At 44.2% G+C, this 12,528-nt stretch overlaps 1 protein-coding gene across 1 annotated transcript in view; it reads left to right on the top strand.

Moving 5' to 3' along the window:
* Positions 1 to 2,857: 2,857 nt before the first annotated feature.
* UBE2QL1 (ubiquitin conjugating enzyme E2 QL1) overlaps positions 2,858 to 12,528 on the top strand; it is a 29,272-nt gene continuing 19,601 nt past the window's right edge. Inside the window, exon 1 of the mRNA XM_090039158.1 lies at positions 2,858 to 3,807. Coding sequence (XP_089895284.1) covers positions 3,094 to 3,807 — 714 coding nt within the window. The 5' untranslated portion in view covers positions 2,858 to 3,093. The remainder of the gene's footprint in view (positions 3,808 to 12,528) is intronic.

The raw sequence follows: 12,528 nt of genomic DNA, 5'->3' as shown, positions 1-12,528 counted from the left end.
GGCCACAATGATACAGGGCAAAACAACCCTGATCACAGAATAGCTATGTGGTGTGGTTTGCAGCTGGGATTAGAGTTGTTGGTCACTCAAAACAGATACAGAGGTTCAGGTGCAGGCTGAGGTTCAAGTTCAGCCATGCTGTCAGAGTTCAGCTCTTATTCAGACAACAAAACACCCAGTGTTTTCCTGGGCATTTTGCCTGAAGAAAGGCTCACAGCATCAGGCCCTAGATGGACAGTGACACACAGAGTCTGGATCTCTCATGGCAGGATCTGGCCTCCTCAGTATAAGCTTTTTCTCTAAATCTGATACCATAAATCTGTTCAGGACACATTGCTATACTCAAGCTAGCTGTTAATATCGTTTCTATAAACTGAATACTTGTTATTCAAATTCCAGTAGAAATGACTTAAAAAAAATTAAACAAACATTCCCTCACCGGGTCTGCATGCCAAACATTGCAGTATTGTACTACTGCCTGAGAGCCTACAAATTAAAATAATTTTAAAATGTGAAACGGATTCCTCTTGCTCCCGCTTCAAGACATCCAGAGAGCGTAAACAAACAGCAGGCATACTGCAAAAGCGAATGGGAGGTTTGATCATCTTATAGTTTCCTATAAGATACAGTACAGATCTTATAGTTTGATCAATACAGATATAAGATCTATAGGCATAGATCTATAAGTATAGATCTTGTAGCTTGAATATAGATCTTTATAAGCATAGATCTTTATAGATCTTAAGTATAGATCTACAGGTATAGATCTTATAGTTTGATCATCAAGGTGTTGTTTGTAACACAGGAAAGGAACTTTGGTCAGGTTTTTTTGTTTCCTTGGTTCCATTCTAAATGATTTTCAAGTTAACCAGAGCCTCTGGATGGCTCCTACTTGCCTTGCGCAGGGAGCTGGACTAGGTGACCTTGTGAGGTCCCTTCCAGCCCTACTTTCTTATGATCCTATGATCCTCCTTCCTCTAAAGGTAAAATCTCTCACTGACTTTACTGGGGCAGGGCCAGGCCTTTAATAATACAGTGATTGAGACACACACACATGCATGCATATAGGCTGAATACACACACACACATATATATATATATATATGCATATATCTGTGTGTGTGTGTGTAGAAATGCAAAATTCTAGAACTCTTGGTTCAGAGATGAGACCTTTTATTAGACCAACTAAGAAATTGCAAAAAAAGTATCTTTCTTTGCAAGCTTTCTGGCACATGCACCCTTCTTCAGGCTGAGGGAAAATTAAAGATGGTAAAAGTCTCCATAGGTAGCAAATAAACTTCATTTTGTGTATATATATATGCACACATATATATGCTGGTGAATATATATATATGATACTGGTGAATTCCGTTTAGGGTTGAAATGCAAAAGGCAGGTCATTAAAATGTCTAGTAGATCAGAATGGATTGCATGAGCATGGTTCTTCTGTTATTGCTACCCAGAAAAAATCTGTATCTTACACTATGCAGCTTGAGGTGTGGGGATGGTTAGGTCACTTTATTGTAACCTGCTGGATGGGTACAAGCAGCATCCCCTTGAAAATCCCAATGATTTCAGTGAGTAGGAGGAGAAAAAAAGAAGCAGGGACTAAAGGAGCAGGGTGCCTCCAGAACTCCAGGGAGCTGTGGCCAGAGGCAGTTACCCGCAGGCAGTCACTGATGCATGGCGCCTAGCATTTAAGGAAGCTGCTTAGCATAGAGCCCCTGAAACACTTGCAAGAGTCTAGCCTTCTCTTCCCTGCCCCATGGTAGGCACCTGTTCAAAAGCATGGGGGCTGGAGGGCGTCTGTCTATACCTGTGAGCAGGCTGATTCCTTCATCAAGTAATACCTTGAGAGGGGTTGTATGGACTATGGCGCTGACACACAAACACACACTACAATGCACACATACAAACATGCACTACAGTGCTCACATGCACACACACACTGCAGTGCTGACACACACTCCATACAATTCCTCTCAAGGCATTACCTGATGAAGGAATCAGCCTGCTTGCAGGTGTAGACAAATGTCCTCCAACCCCCCTGCTTTTGAACAGCTGCCTACCATGGGCACGGCAGGGCCAGCTACCAGCACCGGTGTGTGTGCATGAGCACTGTAGTTGTGTGCGTGTGTACATAAGCAGTGTAGTGTGCCACACACACACATATGCATACACACACATGTACACCCCAGTGCTGACATACACAAACATACACACATACACATGCATGCACACCCCGCAGTGTTGACACACACACACATGCACCGGACACAGTGCAGTGCACTCATCCCCTCCCCGGTGCTCACACTCACACCCACCAAGTGGTGATGCACAAACCCACCCAGTGCTGACATGCATGTGCACACAGGCACCCCAGTGCTGACATACGCTGAGGCACACTCACACTTGCACACTCACACTGTAGTATGCTTACCCCCCCAGTGCTGATAGACACATGCTGCTCACACACACACACACACACACAGAGCCCCCATGCTGATACACACACACCCTGACACTGCAGTGCACTCACCTCCCCAGTGCTGACACGCACACGCACGCATCCCAGCATTGACACACACTGACACTGAAGCGCACTCATCCCCCAGTGCTGACACACTGTAGTGTGCTCACCCACCCCCAGCGCTGACACACACCCGCTGCAGCGCCCTCACACACACACTGACACACCGCAGTGCCCCCGCCCTGCCCGCTCCCCGGGCGCCGAGGCCTGTCCCCTGGGCGGCGGCTCGGGGGATCCTTCCCGCCTCCCTCCCCCCGCAGCAGCAGCAGCAGCAGCAGGGCCCCGCGGCTGCCGCCTGCTGCCCCCGCGCCGCCCTCCCCCTCCTCCTCTCCCGTCCCGTCCCCTCCCCTCCCGCCGGCGCCGCCCCCTCCCCCGGCAGCAGCAGCGGCAGCGGCGCGGGCGCCTCCGCACTGCCCGCTCCGCCGCGTCTCCGGGCCGGGGGAGCCGCATCCGGGCGCGGCGGGGGGATGCCGAGCGGCCGCCAGCCCTGAGCAGCGCCTCGCGGGCTCCCCGCCTGCCTCCGTCCCTGCCTCCCTCCCGGCCGGGCGGCCGGCCGCCGCGCCATGGCCACGCTGCTGCGCAAGATCGGCCTCATCCGGCTGCACAACCGGGACACGGAGGACCCCAAGCACCACCACCACCACCATCACCACCACCACCTGCACCAGGGCTCGTCGCTGCGCGCCAAGGGCAGCGGCGCCAAGCACGGCGGCAAGCCGCAGCCGCAGGCGGCGCCGGGCGGCGGGGGCAGCGTCGGCAGCCCGAGCCGGGAGGAGGGCGGCGGGGGGCCGGGCAGGAAGGGGCCGGGGCCGGGACCGGGGCCGGGGCCGGAGCCGGCGGGCAGCACCGCGCGGGCGGGCGCGGGCGCGGGCGCGGGGCCGGGCCGGCCGCAGCACTGCACGCAGGTCCGCACGCGGCGCCTCATGAAGGAGCTGCAGGACATCGCGCGCCTGAGCGACCGCTTCATCTCCGTGGAGCTGGTGGACGAGAGCCTCTTCGACTGGAACGTGAAGCTGCACCAGGTGGACAAGGACTCGGTGCTGTGGCAGGACATGAAGGAGACCAACACGGAGTTCATCCTGCTCAACCTCACCTTCCCCGACAACTTCCCCTTCTCGCCGCCCTTCATGCGGGTGCTCAGCCCCCGCCTGGAGAACGGCTACGTGCTGGACGGCGGGGCCATCTGCATGGAGCTGCTCACCCCCCGCGGCTGGTCCAGCGCCTACACGGTGGAGGCCGTCATGAGGCAGTTCGCCGCCAGCCTGGTCAAGGGGCAGGTAAGCGGGGGTGGCGGGCAGGCGGGTGGGGTGACCTTGGGGCAGGCAGGCAGTGCTAGGGGGCAGGGAGCTCCACCTGGCAGCCAGGCACCCCCCCCACACCCACACAAGCATACCGCCACACACTCTCTCTCTCTCTCTCTCTTTGCTGGGGCTCAGTGCCTGCCCCTGTATTCCCCCCACCCAACTCAGTGCCTGCCCCTGTATCCCTACCCAGGCTCCAGTCCCTGCCCCTGTGCCCCCTCTCGGGCTCAGTCCCTGCCCCTGTGCCCCCTCCTGGGCTCAGTCCCTTCCCCTTCACCTGGCTCTGCCCTCATCTCCCCCTTTGAAACCTATGCCCCTCACTCCCGGCCCTGTTGTGTCTCCATGTTGTCCCAAGCCCTCAGTGATGTGCCCTCAGTGTGGTCCCTGTCGCCAACAGATATCGACACCCAAATCTGTGAGCTACCGTCTGGTCTTGTCGCTCAGCATGCAGCTTCCATCTGCCCCCTTACAGCTCTGCTCAGTGGGCTTTGGCCCACATTGCAGAATGGCATAGCCAAAAGGCCTCCCAAGGTGTACTCTGTTCTGTCTTGCCCCCCATGCACTTGTTTTGAACCTCTGACCCTTGTTCCTTTTCCTGGGTTTCCTTTCTTATTTGCCCCACAAATTCAGCTGGCACGTACCCAATAGACCCCTCTGTTAACAGCAGGGGATGACCATTGCTCTGTGGGCAGAAGGCCCGCATTATCAATCTGTGTCCAATAGGCCTGCCCCCTCCAGAGCCGCACATATCGAGCCATCCAGCAGCCACCAGCTGGGGCATTGGTGAGGGATCCCTGTAGCACCTGGGCTTGGAGAGCTCCAGTGCCTTGTCCAGTCAACCCACAGTACCTGCCCATGGCCTGAATGCTGAACGGCTCTCTCAGACATCCTGCTCCAGACTAATAAGGAATCGCTGCTTTTTTTGTTTGTTTTTTTTAATTCTGCAGTAGGGTGGTAGAGATGAGGAGCTGGAGGATGTATGAACTGGCGCAATAGCAGCCTACTTACTTTTAGGCAAGAAGCAGCAGCCTTGCTTAATGTGTGTCTCCCCCCTCCCCAAGCATCCTTGGTACTGAGATGCTTCATACAAGTCCTAATAAATAACTGAAAAGGTAATGCTTGTGAGATATGCATGGCCAGGCCTCCTCTGCGTTCCTCACCGTGGGCACTTTGCCCATTGGCCAGGGAAGGTGATTTTTCTGATCATATGCTAAGGTGTCCTTGAAACGCTATCTTCTTTCTCAGGCGGCGCACACACTCACACAGGTCTATGTCTTATACCGGTAAAGGATGCATACCATCCTGTCACTAGATCAGAGGGAAATAAATAGACTGGGTACATTTTTGAGGTGAGGGAGGGTCTTAAGTTTAATTATTACATTATTGCTACAGCGGCACTCAACATTCAAAGCAGTGGGACTGCTTGCATGAGGAGTAAGCGCTTCATAATCTGCTGCTGAAAGGAGATGCTTATTCAGATGATTTTATCTGACCCCTGCCTGACCCTTTTGGAAATGACATTTCCACAGACCTTACCTTCTCTGACACTCTTTGACTCTGGGTTGGAGACTCCTTTACTTTAATCAGCTAGTACTGTAGTCTTTATTTCACTTGAGGTCAAGTTCTGCAGGTCACCCTGGGCTTTAAATAGGTGCCTATGAACAGAAGGAGAGGCTTAATGTATATTAGATTCAGATTATATTAAATTTAAGTAGATTCTGCCTCGTTATGTCTGTCTTTTTTTGTTCTGTTCATTTTTACAATGATCATGTTTCTCATTGTGTTTGAATAAGGATCAAGAAATATACATTTTCCTATGATATGTTCCTTCTTTCAAATGAAAGGGAAAGAAAAGATTTAAGGGTATAGTTTTAAGGGTATGAATACAACACTTCATATAACATTTTAAATAAAATGCATAGCTTAATAATCAGTTAAACTTTAATCTTGAACATGCTCTAAATCTCCATTATCTTCTCCCTTAGAAGATCTCTATGTAAAATTTTCATTTTTTTTCTGTTTGTAAAGGAAATATGATCTCTTCAAAGTGAATTCCTTTCATTTCTGTCACAAATACATTTATTTGAGCTGTAAGAGTTTCTTAGGAGTTCTGCAGGCAATTTGAATTCAGATATTTAATATGAAAAAATCATTTGAGTAAAATTGGAAATATTTCTGGTATAAAATAAATGATGTATTGAATGATTACCAATACAATAGGAAAGCAGTTGTAATTCTTACATTTGAAAGTCATGTAATATGCATTACAAATAGATAATGTTAACATTAATATATTTGTCAAGCATAGTTTTGTAATCTGTGATGGATTACTATTTTGTAATTGTACCCAGACACTGCGTAATGAGTCACATTTTTTGTAATTAGACTTGTATTATATCATTTTGATTCTGTTGCAAAAGGCAGGCTGCAGGACAGCTGAAAGTGCAATACCGATTTTAGAACCGTATTCCAATGTTTATATATAAAGTGTTATCTTCTCTTGTCTATTATCTTAATAGCAGATTATGTAACAGTAAGGCACACTGAAAAACTAACCACTGATCTTGCAAACCTGAACAGGGGTAATTCTTCTTAGCCATTAGTCTCATTGACTTCAGTGTGACTATAGGTACAAATGACTCATGTCCGATTAATCAGTTGATGTCCCTACAATGTTTAAATGCTAAATGTAATTGTTAAGAAGTAAGGCTTTGAAGCTTGGGACCCTTTCTCTGGACTAGAAATGACAGTGTATGTTGAAATGGCAGTTTCTAGTCTATAGTTCCACTGAGGGATTACAAAACTGTCATCATCCATGTCACAGTATGATAGCATCAGAATTCTTCATCAGGATTCATTAGCGTTGGAGTGACTCTTTGCTCATGCATTAGCTCATCTTAGGCCTTATTCTTGCCTTCAGAGGAACTGCAGTGAATTGAGTGGGAACCTTTCTTTTGACCTTTAAGAGTTGGATCTGGCCTACACAGCATCTACAGACTCAGATTCTTAAGCAGTGTTGTCAGTGTTAAATGAAACTTTTTACTATAAGAATATATATATATTTTAAAAGTTGTTATTGATTCCAGTTTACACTCATTTATTGTTCAGAAGAAACAGGCATAGTTTGATCTCACAAATACTTATGCAGATGCACATTTTTACAATGGCTGCTTCTGGCTGTAAAGCTACTCAACTGTGTGGGGGCAGGATTAAGCCCTTAAAGAACATTTCACCTTTTTATGATGTTATCTTACTTTTTTCACTTTCACTAATTTGAACTCTGCACCTGAATGGCTTCCTTCATCCCCTTTCTAGTAAATCTCACTTTCTGATACTTATCCATTGTTCTAATGTTGCTCTATGTTCCTTTCTCTGAAGCACCAGGGACTCCCTTAACATGCTTTTGTTGAATTTTAAAATATATTAATATATTTCTTACATTAGGCTTTGTCACGGCAGCAACTAAACCAAAGAGCCCAAAATGTTCAGCTAAATCCATCATACATGACATAGTCCTAGTACTACTGTCAAGGTCCAGAGTTTATGAAACTTACTCTGAGAAGTTGCCCCAGGTTAGAATTTAACATACAGTATCTGAGCTAAGAAGCCCATTTTTGTTTGTTTTGATTATATCTGTGTAAATCGTTTCGGCCACTCTTAGTACTGCCTAATGTTAAGCATGCATAGGCTCAGCTACTGCAGTGAAGCCAGTGGGAGCTTTGCCAATGATTGATGGATTTAAGAACAGGCCTTTGCCTCATTGGCCCCGATCTTCCCTTTTATTTAAGCATAGAAGTAAACCCATTGAAGGACTGGAAACTTAAACTTTAAGACCACTTTTGGTTATCATTTTGCTTTGTTTCAGAAAAAAGCATGCAAGATTTTCCAAGCTAATAAATATATATATATTTTTTGGACCGGCTAGGGAAATGCAGTGAACAGATTTTGAGAACAGGTATCATCCTGCAGTTCAAAGAATTTATATTTTACTGCCTCAACCAGATTACCATTTATTTTTTTTGCCAAATATTAAAACGTTGCTGTGAGAGAGATTTAACGGCACTTACTGTGCTGCATTCAAAAGGATTTTAGTAGTTGAGGCATGCATATTTAAGACATGCTGCAGGAGCTGTCGTATTGGGCTCTTACTCCACATGTACAGCATAGTATTGAGATTATACCATGATGGCCTTTTTAGCATACACATTAATATTGACATGAAAGGGGTTATTAAAATGAATCATGTTATTATCCAAAGACTATCAGAGAATCTCATACATTTACAATGAGGTCTTTCATTTTAAAAAAATTGTTAAAAAGAGAGGGATGTTTGTGTAATACATTTGTTGGAGATTGACCAGACCCTTCACATTAAAGTTATAAATTCCACAGAAAAAGAAATTTAGATCTATTGACTCTGACCTTTTCTTAACTCCAGGAATTTTTGTTCTGTGATAACAGTATATATGATATATAAAATATAGGGCCCAGTCTTCCTTCAAGGGATGCTGATGGCCAAATTCCATTAACTTGAATAGGAGTCAGCTTGAACCTTTTGCTAAACACACTGTTGTGGGGAGTTAATTGCCACTGACTCATATGGAAGAAAATGCGCTCAGTGCTAGAGTTAGACATTATTTGGTAGTGACGGGGGGGGGGTGGCAAATATTTTACTCACTGAAAATGTAGTTTTGTGGTAACCCAAAGTATCCATGAATTAAAAAAAGAATGTCAAAACAGTTCATCTTGGTACTTCAGAAAAGAAGCATTTTGATTTTGGAGCTGGATTCGCAAGGGGACACAGGTGCCATTCAAATCCCTGAGGAGAAAGAAGAGCCTTCCCCTGTGCCCTGTGCTTGAACCCTGCAACTCAATGTTTAAAACACTTACCTTAGCAGTGGAGAAGACCTAGTCTGAATCCCTTCTCTGCCTGGATCAGAGGAGGGAATTGGGCCTGGGTCTTCCACCTCTCAGGAATATGCCCTAACTACTGGGTTGTAGGGTGTATTAGGGTGGGTCTTTCTCCATATCTATCATAGCAGGGGCTAGTACCAAATGTCTGTCCTGACCTGTGAGTTACTAACTCACTTTCATGCTAGCCCAGGGACTATTGAATGATTTTTAACAAAGTGGAACATGAAAGACTGAGACATGCATCCCCTACCTTCCCCTAGTGTTCTAAATGGCATTAATCCCAATAGCATGCCTATGATTGCTCTGGGGTCATTCTCAATGGCTGATCTGAAGCATCTGAGAGACTGATCCTATGAATGGAAGCAAGTGACTCCATGTGCTTGCAGACATCCCAGATGGAACATGATCCTGTTACAGTGCTGAAATGCCCGAAGTCCCTTGGTGAATCTGGTCTTTCCTCGCTACATTTCCTTTGCATGATAATAATAATAGTAGTAGTAGTAGCAGTAATAAATACTACTAATAATAATCTATGATAGAAAACAAATGTTGTGTTTCAAATTAAGTGGATCTTTTGGGGGGTATTTGCCCACAAAACTATAACATCAACTATTTACTCATTTCTACTTAGCACCTCACAAAAAATTCTTGGCATCTCTCAGGGCTGGGGCTGTATTCTCTGTCTTAACTCTGATTCTCACTTCTAAAAGATTATGAAGTCCTTAATGAAACTTCAGCATAGGTCTTAAGATGACAACAGTGACACTACCCTTGGTTCTTGGTGCATCTGTTGGTATGGCACTCCTAGTCCTGAACAGAATCTTTGTTTTCTTGATGGCAGTGGTCTTCCTTGAACAAACAGAAGTGTTTCTGTCTACATCTCAAGGTCTCACTTCTGGAAGTTGAACATGGAGTATCAGTACATATTAGTAGGTGAATAGAAGTCTCTTTAAAATGCTTCCTAATTGTCTGACTTTTAAAATAGAAATTAAAAATTATTCTAGAATAACTGTTGTCTTCACAATATTAATTTCCAGTATTCACTGAATAAACAAATTTGAACAGTGCCAGTTAGTAAGGAAAGAGTAGATCTACTATAGCTCACATTTAGTTCATAATACAAGCCATGACTGAGATCAGCATCAACATTTGAGAGGATACGCACTTCCTTGGAACTTGAAAACAATCATCTAAAAATAATTATTCTTCAAAATGTATCTAAAAGCAGTGCTTATTACTGTAAACGCCAGTAGTGTACTGAATTTGCCATTTTTGGAAGCACCATGAATTTCCTAGTGGATAATCAGATAAAATGAAGAACATTGCTAAGGCTCAGCAAAAGGATTATAAACCCTTAAATCTACTGAACTAAACACCTGTATTTTATATTTAGAAGAAAATGAGCATAGCTTTTTATAGGGAACTAACAGAGAGTTGAAAAGTTGTTTCCCCTCCCTTTCCCTCTTTTTTTCTATATGCTGCAGATACAAAAATGTTTCTCCAGAAAAGGTGAAATGAACCCATACTATTTCCCAATATAGAGGAAGTACTTTATTTTCTTTTGGTAAAAGGGTGAAAGAAGGCAAGAGTATGAATGTAACTATAGAAATGATAAATCAGGAACTGGCCATCTTTTGGAAGAATTGCTGAAGTAGTTGTATCTGATTGCTGCAGGTCTCCTGGACTAGATGAGTAATACTGGTGCTTTGTCCTGCCTTTTTGTGAGTCAGTGTGTTCTCTTCCTGAGTATTGAGGACAAAACTGTTAAGGACAAAACTGTTAAGTAGAATAACCATCTAACTGATGACTCTGCAAGCTTAGCATCTTTAAGTCTAGCCATACTGGGAAAAAATCTGAACTTGTTTGTATATCAAGTAGGACAAGCATGAGTTTGCTGTTGGTACTCAATATCCTAAAAATAGGAAGAAAACTTAGCTGAGAGTCTTCTCATGTTTGTAAGTCTCTGTTAAGGCTCAGTTGATTTAATCTGATAAAATCAGGATGTGTGTTTTGGTTGTTTTTCCCTACTTGAGACTTCATTTCCTTTACGGTAGTGTCTTAAATTCAGGCTTAAGATACAAATGATTCATATTTACAATTAAGATTATGATGTAATCAGCAAAATATAGTTGATTTCAACAATGTATAGATTTCTAATACAGGTTAGTAGAAAATCATTATTAATTGTTTCTGTTTTTAAAATAGTACCCATCACATCTGACTGTGTATGCGTGTGAAATTTAAAACAACACATTCATGAATTTTGTCTTATTAAAATTAAATACATCTGGTCATAAATTTTATTACACATACCCAAAATATCTTCTAACTTCACCCCCACAAGAAAAAAACTTGAGGGAACAGATGGGCTTTATGCTGCGTCCCAAAGGTTGAGAGACTCCAGCTCTTGCTGTTCTGAACAGCAGAAGTGAATTCTAAGTCTGTGGGACTTCACCAACTTCCAAGAGGTTGGCATGGACACATCGGCCAACTGCCCCAGTGGTGCATGGGGAGCATGGCAATGTTTACCAACTCCAAGGTCAAGTCATAGTGGGTTTTCTCAATTAAATCTAGTTCGTGTTTGCTTTTTATCAATTGTCTTTATATCCTGGGGTGACCTAAGTGAATGAATCCATGTATTGGACAGGAGCGCTTATTTGTGGCTGGTAGCCACAAGACAATAAAAAGTTACAAAGGCAGTGTGCACATGTCACATGAAGGGATGTGATCTCTAGGCAGTCAGGGTATTAAATAATATGACTTAGCTACATGAAGAAAATCTGTTAGCCATCTGAGCTGTATTTTTCCCCCCACAATTTGATACTCGCATTTTAAACCTGAATGTTATGTGAGCTTTATTTGCACCATTGAGATGTTGGGAAATGATGTATGGTCTGAAAAAACAACATTGTTCATGTGCACTCCGATATGGTGTTGTCCTGAATATAGAAGGTATTATTATGCAAATATATTTTAGAAAGGGGAGTGAAGACACAGGGATTCCAACTCACTGAGCTAGGAGGATGTTTTAATTCTTTTAAACAGCAGGGAGAAAATCATTTCCTTTGCTTTAGCCCTTCAAAGCACACAAAAGACAAAATGTTCTTAAAAATTATGAAACAGTCTCTGGTAGCACCATATTGTTAAAAACAATTATCAAATTAGTAAAATCACTAAAATTGGAGGGGAAGAATTACTACTTTTAAAACATATTTTTTCTAGCAAATAGAGGCAATATTTCCTTGTGGCACTTAGCTGATCTCCTGAATAGATTATTTATTTTCTAGAAACATCTGCTTTGGGTAATAACATTCAATGGAGTCAATATGAGCTAAATCCTTCCTGCCATTCACTTCAGTGGGGCTATTTATTTGAGTGACACATGGAGAAACTTGGCTTCTTTGTCACATATTCAGGAGAGGTTCTCAATCAGGGTTTAATTGGCCATACAATCTCACCTTTGCTGTGCTAAGTGGGGGATGATACCACCCACCTGCCAGACCCAATCAGTCCTCCCCCAGCCCACCTCCTCTTCCAAAGCAGTCCACAGAGCATCTTGTGTTGGGGCTGTTGAAAGTGGGAGCACTGCCATTAGGCAACCGAGTCCCCTTTCCTTATGGAAGTGGGTAACCAAGTACAGAGGGTCACAGACATAGAATTGCACCTCTGTCTTCACTCTGGCAAAGCTACTGTTGATTGCAGTAAGTGGTTTATCTAGGTAAGAGCTCAGTGGAAATTGAGCAGGGCCTAATAGCATGACCCCAAACACATAATGTGTAGAGT

This window comes from Crocodylus siamensis, chromosome 3, assembly GCF_052110815.1.
Source record: "Crocodylus siamensis isolate JL-2025a chromosome 3, ASM5211081v1, whole genome shotgun sequence".
Taxonomy (NCBI): Eukaryota; Metazoa; Chordata; order Crocodylia; family Crocodylidae; genus Crocodylus; species Crocodylus siamensis.
Note: the sequence above shows the minus strand (reverse complement) of the source record. Positions and strands in the feature narration are given on the sequence as shown.